This window comes from Phocoena sinus, chromosome 1, assembly GCF_008692025.1.
Source record: "Phocoena sinus isolate mPhoSin1 chromosome 1, mPhoSin1.pri, whole genome shotgun sequence".
In the NCBI taxonomy this organism is placed as follows: Eukaryota; Metazoa; Chordata; class Mammalia; order Artiodactyla; family Phocoenidae; genus Phocoena; species Phocoena sinus.
In genome coordinates, this window is record NC_045763.1 from 83,828,471 (window position 1) to 83,852,387 (window position 23,917).

General features: G+C 46.5%; 1 protein-coding gene and 1 pseudogene across 1 annotated transcript in view; one reads left to right on the plus strand and one right to left on the minus strand.

Annotated features, from left to right (window-relative positions):
* Positions 1 to 23,917, minus strand: part of ABCA4 (ATP binding cassette subfamily A member 4) — a 111,360-nt gene that overhangs the window by 16,533 nt on the left and 70,910 nt on the right. The window contains exons 22-35 of the mRNA XM_032652012.1: positions 22,548 to 22,789; positions 21,768 to 21,892; positions 21,187 to 21,285; positions 20,195 to 20,381; positions 14,723 to 14,817; positions 13,172 to 13,204; positions 11,674 to 11,779; positions 11,474 to 11,548; positions 11,049 to 11,218; positions 9,192 to 9,369; positions 5,215 to 5,330; positions 4,041 to 4,188; positions 1,059 to 1,182; positions 562 to 691 (exon numbers count right to left, since the gene is read on the minus strand). Of these exons, the coding sequence (XP_032507903.1) occupies positions 562 to 691; positions 1,059 to 1,182; positions 4,041 to 4,188; positions 5,215 to 5,330; positions 9,192 to 9,369; positions 11,049 to 11,218; positions 11,474 to 11,548; positions 11,674 to 11,779; positions 13,172 to 13,204; positions 14,723 to 14,817; positions 20,195 to 20,381; positions 21,187 to 21,285; positions 21,768 to 21,892; positions 22,548 to 22,789 (1,828 nt within the window). The remainder of the gene's footprint in view (positions 1 to 561; positions 692 to 1,058; positions 1,183 to 4,040; positions 4,189 to 5,214; positions 5,331 to 9,191; positions 9,370 to 11,048; positions 11,219 to 11,473; positions 11,549 to 11,673; positions 11,780 to 13,171; positions 13,205 to 14,722; positions 14,818 to 20,194; positions 20,382 to 21,186; positions 21,286 to 21,767; positions 21,893 to 22,547; positions 22,790 to 23,917) is intronic.
* Positions 15,894 to 16,666, plus strand: LOC116763906 (annotated as a pseudogene).

The following is a 23,917-nucleotide window of genomic DNA, read 5'->3' on the forward strand; positions in this document are numbered from 1 at the left end:
GGGGTGGGTCAGGGCCGGCAGGAACCCCCTTCTTCCCCAGCCAGGGGGGCACAGTCACTGCCCCCCCCGCTCCACACTGCACCTGGCTGCCTTCACCCCGAATGTCACCCCCATATTACTCCCTTCTTTCCCTGCCCTGTCCCCATTCTCAAATCTCTAACTAGCATAGGGGCCCACTTTGTCTATTTTCTCATGAATGCATAAATCCATTTCCTAGTACTTTGGATACCAATGAATCATTATCATTTGCAATGCTATGATCCAATTTAATATGAGTATCTGTTTCTTAAATGAATGGGATTAAATATTAGTGATTGAAATTAATAGCATTGTATTTTAAACACTTTTTTAAACTTTAAATACGCACAAATTCTAATGTGCCTATATTAATGTACCTCTTCTTGTATTATTCGGAACAAACCAGGCTTCGAGAGCATAAAAAACTTTATGGAGTGGGGCTCGTGAGGAAAGAGATGACCACTTGGATGTAAAATCAAGTTCCCTGACTGACAGGCCCAAGGAGCTGGCCTTGGTACCCTCAGGGCAGCGGCGCGAGCGTACCATAGGGTGAAGAAGAATTGGTACTGGATGAGGAGGGTCAGGAGGAAGTACACCAACCCTTCTACTGCCATGGCAACCAGGTTCTTCCCAATCAGGTCCCACTGGAACAGATTTGAAGAGTGCTCCTCACCTGGGGATGGAGGCCACCAGAAATCGACAGGAATTAAGTTCACTTAACTGCCCCAGCTGTCCCCAAAGACCTAGTTACAACACTAGGCTCAGCTAGACTAGGCCTTATGCAAGGGATTAAGTCAGAGGCAAACCCGAGTCTCATACCGGCTCCTCAAGTGAGAGTAGGGAAGAGTAGGAACTGCCCTTGACCCCTCCTAGTCTCCTTAGCCATGGAAACGGAGGCACTCCGATTCTTTCTAGTGTCCGGGAAATCCCAGACCAACCAGGTGACCCCGGCCCCAGCCCAGGCTGCAGGTTTGTCATAGGAACTCCCACTGCAGCCCTCCCGGCCTTGGAGGATCCAGGGCCATGTGACTGCTACCCACCAAACCGGGCATAGACGTCTGTCACAGCCTGGCTCAGTGCCAGGTCAATGAGGCCCCGGCCCAGGCAGAAGTGGGGGAAGATAACGAGCAGCTTCCTCAGCACGGCACTGAGCCTGAGCAGTGTCTGAAATACAGAAAAGCAGGACAGTCAGTGATGGAGGCCAAGCTTGGCTGCCCCTCCTGAGCGGGGTGGGGCCTGGATGCCCTCACGGACCAGGACCAGTGGAAGGCCTGCAGCCAGAGGGGATGCAGCAGCCAGACTGGCTACCGGAGGGATCCGTCAAGCAGATAGGAAGTTTTGGAATACTCACAGGAGGTGCCTCTAGCCGGCAGCCTGCTTGAGGAGCTTTCACTGCAGACTCACTTTGACAGTATACAGAACGCTCTAGGGCTTTTGTTACCAGGAGATGCAGCTGCTGGGAGTGTGGCCCAAGTCTCTCTCCTTTGGTACAGCTGTGAGCCACACTGGGGGCTGAGGCTCTGTCACTGGCAATATCTTAGCCTAGCTTGTACCAAACGGGAGAGGGGCCCTGAGCATCTTCTAGCTCTGCTTCTCAGCCCCCACAGGACAGCTACAGCCGTCTGCAACTGTCACCAGCAGAAAAGACGGCTGGAGACTTCCCCTGGTGTCTGGGTTGAGTTGTGGGGACTTGTTTTCGGGTGGTAGAAGGTGCTTGCTGCCTTAGCCTCAAGTGTCAGTGTCAGGCAGAGGGGACACCGAGGGGGTGAGGCTGACCCACTCTTCTGGCCCAACCCTGCTGCACAACCTCCTTCCTCTCCAGCCTCCGAACTGTTGCTCACGTTACCCCATCTCCTTCTATCTACCCCTCCCCACGGGCCCACCCTACTACTCCTGGAAGGAACCATGCTCTCTTGCCTCTAGGCCTTTGCACTTGCAGCTTCTGCTGGCCATTGCTATTAGCTGGGAAGAATGCTTGCTCCCCTCCTGCTCTCTGGCAGATTCCTGCCCTCCTTTAGAAAGCTAGCTCGAATAACCCCTTCTCTCACAAGCCTCTTCAGATTCCCACGGTGAAATATCCAATCCCCTCTCACAGGACTTACCACATTGCCATGATTAATTATTTGTCTACCTGCCTATTTTCTGCACTAGTCACTGGTCCCCAGACAACAGGAACTGGGTCCAAATCATTTTGGTGTCCTTCCTAAACACCTTACAAATGATTAGTTCACAGAAGGTACCTCATTGTTTATTAAATGGGATAATAAAATCCTATTTATTCCAGGCCAGGCTCAAACTTAATTCCTCTACCAGGATCCTCTTGACCCCCACAGTCCAGCTGTTTTGGCCCACTCTGGTCTGCAGTGTTTCATCTGTCTTGCTCCTTTGATGTTCTGCCATACACTGTCTTATGGAATGTCACGTACCGTGGTTTATATCAGTTCCTAACTTGGTGTGCAGGTCATTTACTGACTGGAAGGGGAGTTCCTGGGGCCACGCTTGTTTATATCAGCACATCCATCACATGGTGCTTACCTAGTGGATGCCTCTGGGACCTGGGGAGCCTCCTGTGGCATCCTGGGAATTTCTGCAGCATCTATTCCACAGTTTAGGTAAAAGAAACCAGCTTTTTTTTTTTTTTTTTTTTTTTAATGCAGGGGAGCGGGTGTGCTCGGTAATTGTTGGCTAAATGAGTGCAGCCCGCAGGAGGGAGGGTGTTTTGGGTTGCTTTAAGCTATTTAATTATTCTGAAGTAACAGGTTCGCTTAAGACTTAGTGAGCTGTAAGCCTGTGACAAAAACAGCTCTGAAGAGCAGCATTTTCAGTCTTCCAGGATGCTCTGACCATTGGCAGAGTCTGTATTCTCATCCACCTCCCTTCTGGGGTCTGACTGTGACATGGTACGTTTTTTTATCAGTCATGGGACAGATGGGGTTTTGCTTCTTGTTTAGTGGCCACAGAAAGCCTGACAAGGTCAGGGAAAGAGTCGCTCTCAGGAGGCCATTGGACTGGGTGGTTAGTGCAGGTTTGCTTTGGGTCTTCCCAGCAGTGCCCAGAGGCAGGAGTGGGGACAGGGGCCACAGGACGTCTGTGCAGATGCTCTGGCTGGTACCAACCCTCTCAACTTCAAAGACTTTCTGAGAGAGGGAAAGGCTAGAGAGGTGCTGGGGACACAGGCACACAGGAGAGCCCACCGATCCCTGGGTATGTTCCCAGGACAGTCATGGCCAGGGCTCAGACACAGGGGACTGGGAGAGGGAGTGTGGAGCAAAGACAACCCTGTAGTCACAACCACTGTTTTAAGGATTCATTCTTGTCAGTTCTTTCTGGGCAAGGAGAAGTCTGGGGGTGTGAACGGGACAACTGAACTTCATAGCTCATAAAAGTGAGTCACTCAGCACTCCAAATTCCTAACCCTAACCTCAGGATTAATTTTCATGTACAATAATATATGTTACTCTGTTACAATATATGTAAGAAATTGGGAGAAAGGTTATATATGTATTTGCTTATATGTCTCTAGAACACATAAGAAACTCATATGAAAGGTTGTCTCTGGAGAAGAGAACTAGGTGAGTGGGAAACAGGAGTAGGAAGGAGGCTTTTCATTGCACACCTTTCTGTTCTTTTTAAATTTTGAAATCACATGAATGCATTACGTCTGTGTGTGTGTGTGTGTGTGTGTGTGTGTGTGTGTGTATAAAACCTAACACCCAAAGTCCCCAAGGAAACCTTCTTGAAGAAGTAAGAAGATCTAAAAGCTTAGGATTATGAAAGGTCAATTATAACTTGCAGAAAGGGTTCAGAAAACCATGACACTCAGAGCACACAAATGAACAAGGAGCTTAAAGAAAAAAAGAAAGGAAGGAAATAAGGGAAGGAGGGAAGGATAAAGGAAAGGAAGAAGCAACATTCATTTATACACTAAGATTGTACAGACACAGTGCTTGCCTCTGGCTCTGCTTGACCATCACACTCTCCAGTATCCTAATAATCAAAGAAGCTGAGAAAGTTACGCTTACCTGGTTATTCTCAAATAATTCCAAAACGAAGGTGATGGCACTGCTGTTGATGCCGATGAACAGATTAGCACAAGATAAGGCCACATAGGCTGTGCTGGGGACATCAAATAGGAAGGATGCCGGGTACATCATGGGAATGACTGCCCATCTGTGTGAAATGACACAACACGGTGGACGGAGTTCCAATTTCCGTTCCATCTACTGTACCCCTAGATATAATGCATTCCCCTCTCACAGGGGGTGGTACGTTTGAACTGGTGAGAGTCCTGGGGAAACCGAAGAGATACTTCTTCCCTTGGTCTTTGCTCTTCATCTTTGAATGGAGATAACAATGCCTCTCCTGACCACCTCATGGAGTTTTTGTGAGAAGCAAAAGCTGTGAATGTACTTTGTAAATTATAAAGCCTTACATAACATAGGAGTGTTCTTCCCACTCTAGTCTGGCTCAGCAAAGCTGGGCTGAGATCCCAACAGGCTCATAGTTCATTGTAGCTGACGTGTCACAGTCACACTGGTTCCTGAATTCTCTATTTCCAAGACAGATGAATGGAGACCATTGCTCTGGCAAGACTCTACTGGCCCCTGATAGGTAGGGCCAGGTATTATGATCTCCATTTTACAGATGAGGAAACTGAGGCCCAAGTGGGGTGAATTACTTGCCCATAGTTACATACATAGTAAGTGGTGGGCCTGGATATAAAGTTGCATGCTCTATAATTCTACTGGACTTAATCCCTGTGTTATCCTCTGGCCCTGACCCAGAGCAGCTTTTCAGGTGCAGTCTCCCATGTGCAAATAACCCTTGGCTAGTACAGGAGACACTGAGATGGACGGACTGGCCACAGATGAATGAGAGTCAGAGCTGAGTGAGGAAGTGGGGAGTGATGGATTCCCAGACTTTGGTCAGGTCACAGTTTGAGTGGAAGAAGATTAAGATTCAAGCCCTGTGGGGTGTCTCCATTGTACCCGAGTGGATGAGTGGGCTGAGGGGCAGGAATCCCTCTGTGCGTGGAGTCGGAGACAGAAGCCAGACAGATTCCTGGTCAGCAGCCGCAGACCCTGCTGGGAGCTGGAAGCTGACTCTGGCACTGCAAACCCTGGTTTTCTGTCAGAACTGCAGCCTCCTCCCCTGGCTTCCCTTTGGCAACATTAGCTAATGGCCCACACAACTCACCCGTACAGCATGAGCAGTGCGACCAGGGCTGGAAGACTGTCTGAAGAAGTGTAGGCTTTCTTCTGAAACCCGATGAAGATGCCCACCACCAGTGCAGCGCTCACAGTGTAATTCATCTTGAAGAGAGAAGAAGGGAGGGAGGCACTTAACCTCTCTGCACCTGTGCTTCCTGTTCTGCAAAATGAGGGCTGGGCCAGCCTCCTCCAGCACTTATGTTTGGGGATTCTGATTCTATTCGTCTAAACATTTCTTGGGTAGCGAACGTATGTTAAGTTGTCCTTAGTCCTTCTACCCCATGCCACCCCCACCTCCCTACACAGGAGGGAGGGTACAGTCTGTATCTTTTGAAAGAATGAATTATAAAATTCCACCTGATCTCTCCTTCTCTCCTTCCAATCGATCTCAAAGTCCTGTTGATTCTACTTTCTAAGCATGTCTCCAGAATTCAGAAAAGCTTAAAGTATAATCCTTGGCCTCACATCACTTCCTCCCTTCCCTTCATACAGAATTAAGTCCTAAAGCCAGCAGGCTTGACAGGGAAATGTGGGCAGCCACGGTGGGGTAAGGGGAGAAGTCAGAGTGGTCCCAAGCAGAATGAGAGCCTAAGAAGGGTGAGAAGGGCATCCACGGAGGTGGACTGGTGTGCAGTGTTGGAGCCCCAGTGGGGTCAGGAGGGTGTCTTTACAGGGGGCTGATCTGTTGCGGGATATCAGAGCCAGAGCAGCACAAGGAGGACCTGCGCATGGCGGGTGGCTGGAGCACGGAGAGGAGCGTGTCCACACAGGGGAGAGGGTGAGGGCAGAGATGGGGGCTTATTACACACAGGTGTACTGCTCAGGTAGGCACATGAGTCAGGGGCAACAGAAACCAGGTTCTCACTTGTGCAGAAGGGAGTTAAAAATATGGAAAGACAGAAAACCAGAGGGAGCCTGTGGTGCTGGATTGGAACTAGTGGTTTTAGTGAGTGTTTTGTTCAGTGTATAGATAGACAGAGAAGTATGGATGTAAATGTGTGTATGTCTGTGTATATACCTGCATATCTCGACTAGTTCTCTCCACTGAGAAGGCCTGGGACCAGTGAATATATCTAACACCGAGATCTTGGTTTTTGAGGGACATTTTCCCCTGGAAGGAACAAGAGCTCCTTGGGGGAGACGGCTGATTCCAGGGTAGGGCTGTGGGGAGGAACATCTTGCTGGGCAAAGAACTTGGAGGTACTCAACAAATGTGGGGACACAAGTCAAGAGAGCACAGGAGCCAGCTGGAAGGGGCTCCAACTGGCCAGACTGGGGATAATCTGAGCACCAAAATCAGTTAAGAATGGTATCAGATTGTAGTCTGTTGATTCACACAGGAACCACAACTCCATACAGGCATAAATAAATGGAAAGCTTGATAACAAACAAACAAGATATTCACATAACTTCAAAGTACATCTCTCTAAATTCTTATTAATTATAAGGAAAAAAGTAACTTTACAGTGAAGAAGCTCAGCAGACACCATCTTCATCGAGTAACTGAAGGGACCATCGTCAGTAACAGGACAAATTGAAATCAGAAGCTACCTGACAGGATGCAGTGAGCAGGACAGAGCATCCCTTCATGAAACTGCAGCCATGACCCGAATCCAATCATGAGGGAACATCAGGCAAACCAAAATTAATGGACTTTCTGCAAAATAACTGGCCTGTGATCTTCAAAAGTGTCAAGTCATGAGTGTCAAGGAAAGACTGAGAACAATCCCAGGCTGAAGGAGACTAAAGAGTCAGGACAACTGAATGCAGTGCATGATTCTGAGCTAGCTATTTTTCTATAAAGGCATTATTAGGGCAATTGAGGAAACTTGGGTGGGGTCTGAGGATTAGATGGAAGTCATACATCAGTGCTAGCTTCCTGATGTTGACAGTTGCGTTGTGATTGTATAGGGTGAGTCCTCGTTTGTAAGAGGTACACATTGGAGGTGGCTGGGGTGTGTATGTGTATGTGTGTATGAAGAGACATCTTGTTTGGAACTTACTCTCAAATGGGTGAGGAAAATAGTTTTGAACGGTGTTTACAACGTTTCTGTAAGTTTGTGGCTGTTTCCCAATTTAAAAGAAAAGAAAAACAGATAATATATAAAAAAATAAGAACTTACAACATTGTATATGCGCTGCGTGAATGATATAAACAATGAGTATTTGTTCATTTATTCAACAATGACCCCCCAGGCCAATGTTATCTTTTCGCCACTGGCTAAGGAGGGTGCTTAGCTCCAATACCATAGCTCCCTGAGTTCAGATTCCAGGCCAGCCTTAAAATTCTAGAGCATCAGGAAGCCTGCTGGCATCATAGTCACCATCTCCAAACCCTTCATTAGGCTGCTAAGTGTCTACTTTGCTAGTATCATCTCCCACTCAGACACCCATCCTGTCCTTCTGTCCACCAATTTCTCCTTAGGCTCAGAGATCTGTCTGTAGTCAGGCACACACAGTGGGTCAGCCCCAAGTGTTAATTCTATTCCTTGTCTTAAAAAAAAAAATTGAATGCAAAAACCCAGCACTTTAATAGCTTTTCAGTGCAGGTGAGCCTAGCTCCTCTCATGTTTTAAGCACAGGGCCAACTTGGGTGGCTGCAAGGGATGTTCTCATCCAAAGTGAGGTTTATTGGCTCTGACCTCCTCCCCATGTGTTCATAAGTGTTTCCTCATGTAGACAGAAGAGAGGAGGGAAGATCTGTTGGTACTGATGATTTCTGGCTTTATATTGTTAAGTGATGGCTGCTTAGTAAGTTGAGTAAGATATTTGCCATCATTATTAAAAGTCACAGTGTTTGTTTGTTTGTTTTTAGCGGTACGCGGGCCCCCCACCGCTGCGGCCTCTCCCGCCGCGGGGCACAGGCTCCGGACGCACAGGCCCACCGGCCACGGCCCACGGGCCCAGCCGCTCCGCGGCACGCGGGACTCTCCCGGACCGGGGCACAAACCCGCGTGCCCCGCATCAGCAGGCGGACTCTCAACCACTGCGCCACCAGCGAAGCCCTAAAAGTCACAGTGTTAAAGGTTGTTTGTGTTGGTCTCCATCGTGATATACATTATCATCACCATGAAGTGGAGACTCGCATTAGTCTTAGAATGCTGAGATAAAACAAAACATCTTGTTCCCCAAGATGCCTGGAATAGACTGGAGTTAGTGTCATAACAGCTCCCACATTACAACCAGGCCTTCACTGTCAAGCCATTTTGACCCTGTGGCCTGTCGCAAGGTAACCCATCCTGACCCCTCTCTTCCCCCACCAATCCTGATTGTGAGAGAGGTGGTAGTCTGCTGTTGATTTGATAAATAATTTTTTCTTCATGTTCCCCCAAGTGGTGGCTAATCTAATATAGTGAAGCTCTGGTTGGGTAGGCAAAATAAGGCCACTGGATAGGGTTCCCAGATTTAGCAAATAAAACTATAGGATGCCCAATTAAATTTGAATTTCAGACAAACAACCAATAAATTTTTTAGTGTAAGAATGCCATATTTGGGGGGGGGAATTAGGATATACTTATACTAAAAATTGTTCATTGTTTTACCTGAAATTTAAATTGAACTGGGTGCCCCTTATTTATCTGGCAACTCTACCACAGAGCAGTTTCCAGTTTACCCCTTTGAGGGTGTGGTGGGACCTAACAAGAGGATGTAGTGTGAAGGGCCTCTTGATATCATCTCTTCAGCTCCCAGTTACTCTCAGGAAGGCCAGCCTCAGTGCTGCAGAGCAGTGATTATTTGGTGCATCAGAAGGCCCTTTATGCAGGGCCTACAGAGTTCCCACTCAGTGGTTGCTAAGCTGTGCCCTGCATCTTTCCCCAGCTTGGGCCCTGGGCACATCACCTTCCAGCAGCCCTGGCCTTACGAGAGCCCCACCCTGCCACGTCCCTTCAGTCAGAGCACACACAAACGCCCACCCACCTTGGGCCCACGGGGGTGAGGGAGGTGCTAGGTCCTGATACTTACGATGTCCCAGAGGAAGTTGGTCAGCCAGTAGATGGTGGGACTCACTCCACTGACAAACTGGAGGTGCTTAGCTTTGTTCACCCTCTCCTGGATCAAATAAAGGACAAAGCTGGCAGGGACGAAGGACATGGCAAAGATCACACAGATGGCCACCACAGCATCCACAGAAGTGGTCAGCCTGCAGAAGGACGGGAGACAGAGGGAGAGAGGGGAGGAGGAGCGGAAGCAGGAGAAGAACAAAGTCAGGCTCTCGGAAGCCCTCACCAATGCCAGGGAACCACCTCCAGAATCCCCTTCCCCAGCCTGAAGCTTGTCATCTCACTCAGCTGTGTAAATCAAACTGGGTCAAAGGTAAATGGATATTTGTGCATTTCCTGTTCTACGTTGATGTTGAATATTAAGGTTAATATCAAATATTGTCCCCCGTTAATACAAAAGTCTAGATACATTTTTTTATTACATTTTCTAATTATTTGTTGATTGTGTATAGAAACGGATTTTTACATTAATCTCATGCACTGCAATGCTCTTATTAGTTCTAATAATTTGTCTATAGATGCTCTTGAATTTTTATGTAGATAGTTATAAGGTCTGTGAAAAAAAATAAATTTTTAAAAGAAAAATTTATCTTTATTTAAATTATCTTGTTAAATCACGCTTTCAAGAAACATCATAACATAGGGAAATGTTACGTTATAACATAAATTTAAGTAAAAAGGGAACAGGCTGATTATACAGGATGTTGGATCTTATTCACTCTTTCCCAGATCAGATAGAAAGCATCTGGCTAAGGGGGAAAGTATGGGCTGAAATCCAACCCGACCTTCACATACAAGCCATGCACTCTGGTGTAAGCCAGTGCCCGCCTTGAGAAAGGAGCACCTTTTACTAATTGCCACAAAGGCACCATATGTGCTAGTTGCTGCTCTGTTAAAATTACAAATAGCTTGATCCACACACACACTAAGATTATAACAAATTACTGGAAGGAAACACCCAAAAATGTTTAGAGGAAACACCCTAAACTGTGTTGGGTTATAAATACTAAGTTCTTAAAACTCTATTCTATAAACTTTATTTAATGAGCATATACTATGCTGTATACTATTTTTATAATCACAAGAGACTCCTCTCTCATATTTCATATTCAAGAGGCTTGGCAGGAGGTATAGAAACTTGGGCTAAGTGAGAATGGACATAGACTACTTTTCCTCAGTCGAGGGCCTCAGAGGGTGTCCTGAGGAAGGTCCCAAGGGCCCAGGACCCACCCAAGTTTAGCCATGACCCTGGGCACGTTCAGGGCACTTGGAGTATATTGGGTCCCCTAACTGCCTTCCAGAAGGAGTTTGCTCTAACAAAGGCATTCTCACCAAATGTAGGCCTCGAATAAGGCAAACATGCTACAAATTGCAAAAGAGTGAGGTTTTTACTGCTAGAAGCTGAGCCTAGGCTTTAGGAAGGTAAGGATCTGTCGACATGTCCGAAGCCTGACTGTCTGGGGGAAATTACTGGAATCTAAGATAATTACTACTGGGGCGATGAAAGATTTACTGAACCTCCCAGTTCCTGGCAATCATTTTGCATACTGGAAAGGAGAGTATTTGTGTAAGCTCCAGGAGCAATGTGTTATCAAGAGCCAAAAGGGAACGGAACCAAACATATGCTTACTTTCCAAATAAATATGAGGAGGAAGAATGGCCACGCAGTTTGGCACACGAAGTCTTATGTTCGTGTGTGTGTGTGATTAAACAAACTTGCCATCCAGCCCAGCAGCTTCTGCTAGTGAAAATCCTCTCGGGGTGTTTAGAGTGGAGAAGGTGACTAGAAAGCTGTGAGGCCGGGGCCTCAGTAGCTTACACTGTAATTTCGGAGAGCTGCTCCTTGGTCAGGTTCAGAGGCTGGCTTACAATGGTGATGCCATACTCCTCGGGGTTCCTGTCCTCATGCAGGCTGGCCCGTAAGATGGCGTTGTGGGCCACGTTGAGGAAGCTGACCAGGGCATGCCAGCCTTTGTTGTTAAACCACACCTAGAGGGCGGAGATGTGGCTTTGTTAGGCTCTGCTGCTACATAGGAGACTCTGCACTAACAGCAGCTGTTTAAAGAAAAAATGAGCTGCAGGAAAAAGAATGTGAGAGGGAGGAAGGTTTAGGCCGCTGGGAGACATTCCATGCCAGATTTAAACAGGAGGAGGGATGGAATTTAATTAAGTTGGGAAAATGAAAATAAAACAACCAGCTCACATGAGTTTTTAGCTCTAGGGCAGACTGTGCAGGGCCAATACCTTAATGTTGTCTTCAGTTTCTAGATGTTTAAGGAAAGCAGACATTTCTTTAGAGGCTTCTCTGGTGAGAGGGCCCTGGAAAACCATAATAAACAACCAAGAGGTTTTTTTTTTCCCCCCTTCCCTTAGCATTCATGATCATTTCTATTTCATAACTGACAAGTTGAAAGTCCTACGAAATCTCCAGTCTGTTTACATACCCCGCTCACATTCATTAACTGGCCAAGGTCACTTAAAAATCCAACAAGGGCTTCTCCAGTGATGGGGGGAGCCGGGAGCTTTCCTCCAATGGAAATTCCTCCGTACCTGACAAGGGAGCAAAAAGTCCTCAGACCTGTGCCATGAACCATGTGTGTGTGCCTCGTGGTTACCGGAGCTCTCAGTTTCAGTAGGAAAGTGTGTATTTTTGCAGGAATTGTTTGGTCCATCGGGAAACATAGCTCCCCTTTACAAACCAGCTTTAACATCTTCCTCACTGCCTCCAGGACTGACCCCTTCGGAGCCTGGTGTCTGCGCACCTCTCCAACCTCACCCCTCCTCAACCCTTCCCTCCAGTGGCCCATTCCGGCCATGCAATCATTTCCAGAGCTCACAGTGGTCCAGGCTGCCTCTGTGTCTCTCTGCCTTTGCAGGGCTCCCCGTTTCCCCGGGTGCCTTTCCAGCTCATCTGTCCTATGTGATCTTCTCTTTGAGGTCTTCCCTGACTTTCTCCCACCCCTACCAGTGGTCCTTTTTCTGTGCTGCTTCTGTACTTTGCAGGTACTTCCGGTGTGCTGGACTCATCGAAACTGGTCCAGTCCTGCCGTGCCTCTCTTGGTGCCTCTCACCCACCCCTGCCTTGACTCCTGCTCTAGTCCTTAACTGGATCCTAGCCTTGGGTCCCTCCCACTCTAAACTATCTTCCACACTGCTCTGGAAGTCTTCAGTAACGGTGCTCGAACACCGGCCTGGGCGTGTCACTCTCTGGCTTAAAACCCTTCAATGGCAGCATAAAAGCCAAACTCCTCAACAAACAAGATTAATTTGTTGGATAGGCAAGGCAGAGGAGAAGAACTTTATTTCTTAGGGACTCAACTTGTCCCCCCGCCTTTCTGCTTCAGCTGAGGTCCCTCACTTTCCTCTTGGGAACAATTCTAAAAGCTGAATTTCACTTTTATAGTCTAGGATTTGCCCAGGAAGTCAAGTCCACATCAGCTCTGCATTCATTCTAGAGGCCCTGTTCCTGAGGGAGCCCGCGAGGCGGGCTCACTCCTAGGTGATCCCTAGAGGATTCGCAACCTTGGGAACCGTGTGAACCTTCAGGATGCCTCAGGAACGGGGTGAGTCTGGGGCTGGGCCAGACGCCCTGAGGCTTAAAAGGAATGGGCCAAGGAGTGCCAGGGCTTAGGTTACATGTGCTCTTGTTCTAAACCGTTATTTGCTCGGAGGTTTTAGAACCTTCCTGGAGTGAGAGTGCTCTGGAATTCCTCTTCAGGGAACATCACCTCTCATTTATGCCCTCCAAGGAGATCTACTGCTGAGCATCTTCTGGGCCCAGGGTGTGTGTAGCCATGTATCCTTCAAGACATGTCTTATGAATTCCTGAGCACATACAGAATAGCTCAACCACATGACTTTGAGGTGTGGCTTTTTTTTATGTGCAATGAATTTAAATAGATCACTCTGAGATTTTTATTTCTTATAAAAATAATTTCTTACCTCTGTTCATTGACCCAGTATTTGCTCTTCAAACTGAAAGCCAAAACAAATCATACAATGAATACAACAAGTATGCAGTAGTGTTAACTTTCTTCCCCAAACACTCACTGGGGTCTCCCAGTCTTCAGGGGCATTTTTTTGCACTTCCTGATGTCCAAGCAATGTGGAAACCTCCCAGGCCAGGGGCCCAGCCTGAATAAATATGTGGAGAAAGGACTGATCTTTTCCAATCCTGCCTCTCCAAGTCACATCCTGCCTGCAGGGCTTTCTGGGTGGCCTTGTTGTAAGGTCACTTGTCAGATGATCTGGACCCAGAAAATACGGCAACGACCATGCCAGCATGGAGTGAAGGCTGCAGCCCTCCCCTCTTCCACCCTGTAAGAACGAGGCTTTCATAATCACCTGCACACTTGGAGGAAGTTCTGAATTACTCCTAGCCCAAAGTTAAGAGACTGGCTTCCAGTCAATCAGGGGCAAAATTACAAGATAGGAAACACGCAGATACCAACTCTAGTCCTCATAGTTCGGCCCCATGGACTATCATTGTCATTAAGCACAAAATCCAAAATTCCATATTGCAAATTTGCTGCTGAGCACAAAGTGTGGGATGGTCGTTGTTCACTGCATTACTGAATAGATTCTATGCAGCCTGTCTTTATTTTTGTGCTTGGACACTGTTCTTCATTTTGCTAACTGCTGGCTTGGCACTGCCTTCTCAACAGCTGTTTTCACCATCTGCAATGTGTTATAGTTAGCTGAGTCCATTTACCCCTTGTTGAGGGACTGGGAGGGAAAGTAACTGTAACTACTACTAAAATTAGAGCGTATGTTTTATTTTAAAGTTCCAGGGAACATGGGGCCCAGATCAGGGTCCCCTATAATCCTCTCTCCATAGCATGCTCTTGTCATACTACTTGCTCTGATGGGACTGCTGAAGCAGTTCCCGGGGTGGGGCTTGTGAGAACAGTTGCAGAGCTGCATTTGAAAGGGCAGTGATACAGATGATAATTCACAGTTAGAGTGTGACAGGTGCAGCTAACCTGGACAACCTGTGGGCTCATGCAGACTATCCCACTGCCTCTCTCCGATCTTGGTCTGTTTCCTTTCTCCCTTTTGCTTCTTACTTTTCCCTCTTGCTTCTCTCTTTGTCTCTACCATTTCCCCTTACTCTCCTTCCTCCCTTCAAACGTCACCTCTGTTTTTTTAACTAATTAAAATATGAGGCACCTCTGTTTTTTAACTAATTAAAATATGAGGCTGTATTTTGGACAAATTCTATACTTTCTTATTTTACTTGTAATAGTGCATGGCTTAAACGTTAACTGCTTGTCCTAAACAAAATAAAAAATAAAGCAAGATTAATCATAAGTTGCATTCGACTTGTATATGCCTCCATTGCTTTTTCTATTGGATGAGGCTCTCAAATTAGGAAAAAGAAAAAATTCCACTGCCCTGATTGTTGATAAATCATGAGAGGAAATTATCTTCTGTCCCTAGTCAATATTTCCCACAGGGAGCCAGGATGAAAAGTATAGAAAGGTCTCTTCTTACCTGCTTCGTATAAGAGCAGGATACGTTTTTACCAAGAAGTCGGAGATGTTCCTGTCTGTAAGGTCTTGTAGAATTTCAGTGCTGCGCTGTATTCTCTGAGGCAATGAGATATCTGCATTAATTACTTCGGAATTTGAGGTGAAACTTCTTGTTCTTTTCCAAAAATTATGTATAGACTCAGCTACTGGGAAAATACTAAGTAAGGCGCTGGCATCTCCCCAGTTCCCATAGCAATGATGTGGGAGTCACCTTCGAACCCTCTCTTTTCTTTACTCCACTGATGACACAGGACAGTTCTCACTTCAAAATAAATCTCTAGTCCATCAGCATCTCTCCAGTTCTACCACTATTACCCTAAACCAAGCCTCCACCTACATGTCACCTGGACCTCTACAGACACTTCCAAACTGGTCTCTGGTTCCACCGCGGCCCTGCACAATCCATTCTCCATTCATTAGCCAGACTGAGCTTAACAATATCAATCAGAACATCCCATTTGCCTTGCTTACCACACTCCAGGAAACCCTAGGATCAGATCCAAATTCATTACCAAGGCTGAGCTCACCTGCTGCTACCCACGCCCACTGCCCACCTCCCCACTTCTTCTCCCTGTTTCTCAAATGCACACCTCTCATTCCTGCTGTAGTTTTGCACTTGGCAGCAGCTCCCTCTGCCTGGAATGTTCTCCCTGGACAACCTCTCATGGCTAACTTGTTATCATTCAAATCTCAGCCCAAAGTTTATTCCTCAGAGAAGCATTTTCTATCTCTAGTCACATACTGTAGTACTGTCTTCACCTCTACCTGAAACTTTCTTTCCAATTAATCTGTTTACTCGTTTTCATCTGTTACCCCCTTTTGGATACAAATTCTGTGAGAGCCAGGACTTTTTCTGACTTGTTAGCTGTTGTGTCCCCAGCACCGAGAATAGTACCTGGCATATAGCTGGCACCATAAATTTTGACATGAATGAAAGAATTCAAACAGTGCATTACAATTTACAAATCACTTTCAGAATACATCTAGAAGAACTCCGAGTTAATCAAAAGATTTTAGAGAATTCAAAAGTGCACGAGCCCTGGTGTGATTCTGTCCTGCGCGACTGTTCCCTGGAACAGTAGTCTTTTATCTCCGTCCACCTTCTCTCCCACCTAAGTGCATGCCATCAACCCATGGAAGATTCGATGGACATGGACATGAGCCCTCTCAGGCCCCAGAACTATCTTTTTCGTTGTGAACTAAAGGCCAACAAAGATTATCACTTTAAGGTGGATAATGATGGAAATGAGCACCAGTTATCTTCAAGAACGGTCAGTTTAGGGGCTGGCGCAAAGGATGAATCGCACGTCATCAAAGCAGAGGTGATGAATTATGAAGGCAGTCCAATCAAAGTAACACTGGCAACTTTGAAAATGTCTGTGCAGCCAACAGTTTCCCTTGGGGGCTTTGAACTAACACCACCTGTGGTCTTACAGTTGAAGTGTGGCTCAGGGCCTGTGCATATTAGTGGACAGCACTTAGTAGCTGTGGAGGAAGATGCAGAGTCAGAAGATGAAGAGGAGGAGGACGTGGCACTCCTAAGTAAGTCTGGAAAGCGTCTGCCCCTGGAAGTGGTGGCAAGTTTCCACGGAAAAAAGTAAAACTTGTTGCTGATGAAGATGAAGGTGATCATGAAGATGACGATGACGATGATGAAGATGATGACGACTCTGATGATGAGGAAGCTGAAGAAAAAGCTCCAGTAAAGTAATCTGTACAAGATATTCCAGCCAAAAATGCACAAAAATCAAACCAGAATGGGAAAGACTCAAGACCATCAACACCAAGATCAAAAAGTCAAGAATCCTTCAAAAAACAGGAAAAAACTCCTAAAACACCGAAAGGACCTAGTTCTGTAGAAGACATTGAAGCAAAAATGCAAGCAAGTATAGAAAAAGAGCATTGAACAATCCTGGGCACTACTGGTAAGTTAAGCCCAAAGATGGGGAGAGGGGAAAAGGAGAGACAAATATAGTCCAAACAGTATCATCAACAATCCAGACTGAAGTCTTCTATTTTCATCTCAATCCCCTTACTGATTTGCCCCCTTCCAGGCTGGAAGCAATCTCTTGATCTCCTAAAACACTTTCTTTTGACTGCTGTGATTCAGTGTACCTTATACTTTGCTTTCTATTACTTGTGGATTTGCCTCACCTCTTTGACCATGTTTTAATCACCTTTGTATCTCCCTAGCTGCTCAATAAGTATTTGAGTCAAAAAAAAAAAAGTTCATGAGTTTGACCACCAGGTGGCAATATCACTTTAAATTTGGGAATACATAGCGTTTAGTTTCTGGTGAATCATGAACCTGCGGTATCAAGGGTAGAGGCAGCCGAGGAAATTTCTGGCAGTGTTACACCACCATCAGCACACTACTCTTTGCATTTTTCGTGGTTTCTGTCTTTCCCGCCCCTTTCTCATTTTACTCCCTTCTTCAGTTCGCTTTCTTCACCTTGTTCCTCTCTAACACTAGGAGGAGAACTAGCATCTCCTGAATGCTTACTGTGTGCCAGGCACAGCGTTAAATGCTCTACATTATCTGCCTTAATCCTTATATCCTGTGAAAGAAGAACTGTTGCCTTCGTTTATAGACAGAGAAACTGAGGTTCAGAAAGGTTGGCTAACTTGCACCAGGTTAGAGCTTGTGGGTGGTTGACCTAGGATTTGAATCTGCATCTGTCTGACTCCACAGCCTTGCTCTTTTCACTCCGTCACCTGCTTCTCAAGCTGAAAACGGCACCCACGTGAACAGCCAGGCTCCCCTGGTGGAATCTAGGCTGGAACAATGGGTGGTGCCTGGGAATTTATGACAAAATATTTTCTAAAAGTTCTGTCAAATGAGATCCTCCTACAACTTTATCTCTGTGTATCCCAGAAGTCAGGGATGGAGCCCCTCCCCCTCAGGACCCAACACCATTCAAAGAATATGTTAGGACAGGAGGGGACCCTAGAGAAGATCACAGCCACCACCCCATTTTCCAGATGAGGACGACTTACCATCTCTGAAGCAAACTCATACTCTCTGGTCTTATTCCAGGCAAATGGGGGAGTGTGTGTGAGTGTGGTGAGTGGGTGTGAACATAAGTGTGTATGTGTGAAGGAGAGAGAGACACTCACACACACACAGAGCAGCTTCTGTGCAGATGCCTGATGCAGATGCTCCCAAGAGAAGCATGAATGATAGTGAGGAGAGGCAGGAGTGACAGAAAATCACAGGAACTGATTTGCTTTTTACCAGACTGGCTAAAAGTCTTTTACATTTTTTCCTCAGGGACCAAGGACTAACCACTGAAAATACATTTCTAAGTGAGGCAGTGAGCGTTAAAGTCAGGATTCACTGAGGAATGAGTCCCCTCACAGCTATGCTTGGCCTTTCCTCTCTGTTCCAGCCAAGGGCTCACTACACAGGGTCACAGCCTCGGTGCCCTGCCATTGGATGTATTTTGAGTAGAAGCAGCCACAGGGGCCCTCCACAAACCCAACAGAAGCAAAGCTTCCTCTGGGGTACCGAGAATTGGGACAAGCCCCTAAGTCCCTCTTTTGGGATCCCTGTGATGCTGTAGTGGCTGAGTTACGATTCAAAGAGAAAATATATTGCTTGAGAAATAGAAAGGTACATGCTTTTAGCATAAAAAAGGGAAAGGTAGGATGTTCATAAACACGGAATCATTTATATACAAGCCAGCAACTGTGACTGACGCTGTGGCAAAATTTAGTTGTCCCCCATTACTGCTCTGCCCTCTGCCGTTTGCCATAGGAATAGACTTTTTTGTTGGGTACAAGGACACCCAGAATAAAGACGATAGTTCCCAGTCTCCTGTGATGTTCCGTTCTGGCCAATGATGTACACATGAAAGTGCCTCTGTGGTAGCTTCTGGAAATCTTCCTTAAAGACAGTGTATTCACACACTTTGCCCTCCCTTTTTCTTCATCCCTTCTTCCATCTGCTGCCTGGAAAGTAGATGCTGCCATCTTGGCCAAGGAGGCTGACTTGTTTACCAGAAAGGAGGGAGTGACATAACAGAATGCCATGGACCACCCACATAAACTTTCACATGAGAAAGAAATGAGCTGTGTCATATTTTATCCACAGTTAGTTTGAGGTTGTCATCACTTGAGTTGAAACTATTTCTAAATAATAGTTTCTTTATCTCATTGCATTCTCATAATAATGCTGAGAAATAAGTGCAGTTATCCCCAATTTATAGGCGAAGAAATTAAGGCTCAGAGAGGCCAAGTAACCCACCCATGGTTCTCTGATGCCAATGCCGGTGCTCGCCCCACCTGCCACACTGCCTCATGGGGAGTCGTTCATTCACTGGCAAATCATGAGAGAGGACCACATAGGACCCAGCTCTGTGCAAGTCAGCTGGGAGTCCAGTTATCAACCTGAGACAAGGTGAGACTTCTCTGGCCCCATTCACTGTCTCTGAAACCCCTGGAGCGGCTCACTGTGATACATTCTGGCATTCAGAACTCCTGAGAGAGGAGGCTGCTCAGAGCCAAGATTGTTGTTATCCCTGCAAAACATAGGTTGCTAGCTCTGTGTGTGTGTGTGTGTGTGTGTGTGTGTGTGTGCATGTTAATTACACAGCACATGGAGAGTTTCTTAATTAAAACTGTTAGTAAGTGTGCATTTGAAGGGACACTACAACACTGTTGATAACAGAAAAACTGGAAGCCCACATGTCCAACAATCAGAGAGTAGTTAAGTAAATTAAAGTAAATCCAAGCAGTAGGATAGTGTGCAGGCATTAAAAATGATAATGTAGGGCTTCCCTGGTGGCGCAGTGGTTGAGAATCCGCCTGCGGAGGCAGGAGACACAGGTTCGTGCCCCGGTCCAGGAGGATCCCACATACCGTGGAGCAGCTGGGCCCGTGAGCCATGGCCGTTGAGCCTGCGCGTCCGGAGCCTGTGCTCTGCAGCGGGAGAGGCCACAACAGTGAGAGGCCCGCGTACCGCAAAAAAAAAAAAAAAAAAAAAAAAGATAATGTAAATGTATATTTATTGACATGGCCATATGTTCATGATATGCTGTTAAGTGAAAACAGCAGGTTTCAGGACAGCATTTTGAATATAATCCTGTTTGAATGGATAAAAACTAAATGTTATTGGTGGTTATCACCAAGTGATGGGGGAATTTTTTTTTGTTCTGACTTGTCTGTGTTTTCTAATTTTTCTATAGCGATCATGCCTGATGTGTAATTTTCTCAATACTTAAAGATATTTTCTTACTAGATTGAATGGGGAGTGTTTGGTGGAAATGAAGCTTTTGGTCAGTGGCTTCCTCCAGGAGGTAAGGACCTGGAGCCTCATTTAGTCCTTCACTCAGCCGTCAGTCTGAAAACGTTAGTTGGCTAGAAACTCAGGAGGCGCAATGGCTGTGGTCCCAGACAGGCTCAGGGCCCTAGTAGCCCCTGGAGGGGGAGGTACCTGAGGGGGTGGGAGCCCCCCTGCGCCCCCAGGGCACTCGGGGAGCATGGTGAGCTTCTCTCTGGCGCTGCACCTGCAGGAAGGCGAGGGGTGGTCTGCTGTCCATATCTGCCTCTGGAGCAGGTGGGTGACATCCGGGGACACAGAGGGAGTCTTCCAGGGGGTTGAATTGCCACAGGGGAACTCCCTCATGGAAGACAAGAACATATTCCACAATCAGCTTCAAGGGTGATAAAAATTCCTCAAAATGAGAAATAGTGCCCAACCCTCTCCTTCCGAGCCTTTCCTCCTCCTCGGACCCATGCATTTTCTTCTACTCTTGGAGGTTGGTTTCTGCTCAAGAAAAAATCAAGACTAGAATTTTATTGATTCACTAGATGTGAGTGGGGCTGGGAAAAATTATCTAGCTTGTGGATGGCTTAATCTCCCTTTTATCTGCTGGCAGCTCTGACCGTTTAGAGAACAAATACAAGAGGTTTTGAAATTAATCTGTTTTGGTCCTTATCAATAACTGAAAAAGACTGGATGAGAGAAGCAGTTAAAATTACATTGAACGTTTTGAATTCTTGGTGGATTTCAACTGCCCTCTAGAACTCTCTTCTCCACACTTAAAGCAATAATTGAAAGTTGGCCATATATGTAACTAATGCCATTCTAGGGCACATCCCCCATCTGCCCCCCTTCTCCGTTCAGATTCCTTTCAAATAAGTTGTGAGTAGCATATGTCAACTCAGTATGGTACTTTTATATGGAGAATTATAGAAATACAGAGCTGTCCTGTGGTGCAGGCGCTTCCTGAGGGGCAGTGAACACCCTTGCACAGAGGTGTTGATGGAGAGGCCGGTGAGTGCTGCTCAGGGGTATGGTAGTGTTCGTGTAATACAGAGCAGGACTGAGATGGGGCCTCTCCCAACCCTGCCATCCCAGGCCCCCACCATCAGGGTCTCCCAGGGCAGCTGCTGGTGTTAGGGCAGGGGTGCGCAGGGACTTACGGAAGCCACTCTTCCTTCAGGCAGCGGTTGCCAAAGCCTGGCTTATTCACGAGGACATCTGCAAGCACCATGAGCCGCTCGCTGTCCGGCTGGTCCATGCTAGACAGAGTGAGAGGGGCTTACTCGATGGGCATGTGACTGGGACAGAGGGACAAAGCAGCCAACATGCAACACAGCAAATGTCTGTTGAATGGCTACTACATGCCTGGCATGTAAACAAGGCAAAGGATTCTGCCTTGAGGTAGCTATAGGTCTCCTGAGAAGAGGGGTAGGCTATCTGAACACCCCAGTGGTCTGATTCCATATCAGGTCTGCACTTCAAAAAATGGAGCTTCAACCCACTCACCCAACCTTTGCATTCTCTTTCCTTCCTCCTGGCAGTCTTGCATGTCCACTTGGGGGTCACCTTTCCCAAGTGGCAGACTCATTAATTTCCTTTCTGAGGGCAGCCTGAGGACCACCATCATGCTGGTGACTGTCCCAGAGAGTGGGAAGGTCAGGGCCGCACCAAGCAGCAGGTGACCCAGGAGCCCCACAACCCAAGGAGGTGGATGATGACATCTGAGGATGAGTCTACGCACCTGAAGAAGGTATACTGCTGCCCATATATCCAGGGGTGAAGGGTCAAAGCAGGATATTCGCCAAAAGGAGGGATGATGATGGAAAGCATCAGAGCCAGAAACACAAAAGTGGCCGGGAGCACAATCTGTGGGAAAATAAACATGGTAACTTGGGCTGTGGTATGTGGTATGTTACACACACACACATACACACACATACACACACACACTCCCTTTTAAACATTTATCCAGCAGCCTCATAACTGGGCCCTGATGGAGAAGGTCAGTCTTCTGGGGAACATGATGGGAGGATGTGCAAAGGCAGGTTGTGAAGGGGAACACAGAATGTTCTGGTAACCTTTGAAGGGTGGTTGAAGCAGGTCAACACTGAACCCTGAAGTAGGCCAATGCTCAGCCAGAGGTGAACCAGAGTTTCTGTTTCTGAACAAAAAGTATAAAAAGAAAAAGCGGACAATGACCTTGATATGTAAGGTCACTGCAAAACAATGAATGAAAACATGACTTCACCCTCCCCTATAAAAATAAAAGCAATATTAACATATCCACTCTTATTCTATTTTCTCTGCTAAGTGAGGTAGAGTACTTACAAAGAAGCTTTGTGTTACCAAAAAGAAACAAAGGTTGACAGGGAGGAAACAAAGCTGACAGAACCCAAAGAAGGTGCTCATCGCCGTGTCTGATCCCATGTGCACCAGAAAACCTGAGAGGACGGGGAGGCTGGGAGAGGTCTGGTAGGCGTGGCCACCGGCAAACAAGCACAGCCAAAGACTGCAGTAATACCTGGGCCAGGAAGTCCTTGTAGCTGCGGACAGTGTGGTGGAACCGCTTGACCAGCAGCGCCTGCACGTGCTGGAGGGCCAGCTGCACTCCCGTGTTAAGTTGGCTGTGCCCATCCTGCTCCGGGGGTGCAGCGGGCTCCGTGGGGTGGTCGTGGGAGCCCTGTGGAGTCTGTCTGGCCTTCCTGCTAGAACCCAAACAGGGGTGTCGAAGACTGACGTTTTCTCTTTTCTGCTGAGTGCCGCCTGGTTTGGGAGATGGAATTAATAGTTTATAAAAACATTCACAAGATCATTGTTTTCTTACTGTGTCAATTTTCCCTTCATTTAAGTCAGCGACAAAATATCAGGCCAGGAAGGTTAATAAACTTTTGAAAATTCTATTTTCTGATATAAATCATCCGTAGACAGAATTGCCTGAAATTGCTTAAAATCCTCTACAGTAGTTCAAGGGAACAAGACAGAGAGGTCTGACACATGTAAGTAAAAAAACCCAAAAAACAAAGGTGCAGAACAATATGTGTAATAAGACCATATTTGTGTTGGCATATTTATCATATGCAAAGAAACATTTTATGTATACACATACAGCCACAATGTGTACACATGTGCAAAGCTCTGAAAGAATACCTGTCAATTGTTAAAAGAGGTTACGGCTTCAGGGGCAGAGCTGGATAAGGGCATGGGATGAAGTGGGAAGGGTTAGTGTTTTTTGTATTATTTGAATTTAACAACAAAATATATTCATGTATAACCTGTGTACACAGAAAAAGTAAAAGTCACAGTTGATTTGGTTCTTTCTAAATTTTTAGAGGTCACCGAGAAGTAGTGGAAAGAGCAATGAACTAGGAGTTAGGAGACCTGGGTTTGAATCCTGACTCTTACTAGATGTTCAAATTTGGCTAAGTGACTCAACCTGTCTGAATCTGAGTTTTCTCATCTGTAAAATGAAAACAAGAAAAAGGTTTTTATGAAGATTAAATGAGCTAACACACGTGAATGTGTTTTATAAACCATTGTAAGTCATCTGTTATGTTGAAGCTATAGTTTATCATCACTGATTAATATTTATTTGCACAATATGTTGTTGGACATAGAGGGCCTAGAGGATGGCTAGTTGCCCCTAGCTGCTTTCTCCTCAAGTCTCCCAGGACAAGGGCAGCTGCAAAGGGATCTGGGTCAGCTGAGTCATCCTTTCAGCTAATGTTCACAGGCACGTTCAGTGTACCAGGCCTGCTACTCAGAGGGTGGAGAACTTCTGCAGCCTCACTGACTACCTGGCACCAGAGTCCCATCTCCACGTCCTTTCTCTTGATCTGGGCTCAGATTTGATGTCTGTTGTGGATGGCCCTCCCTCTGGTAGGATTGCTGCTG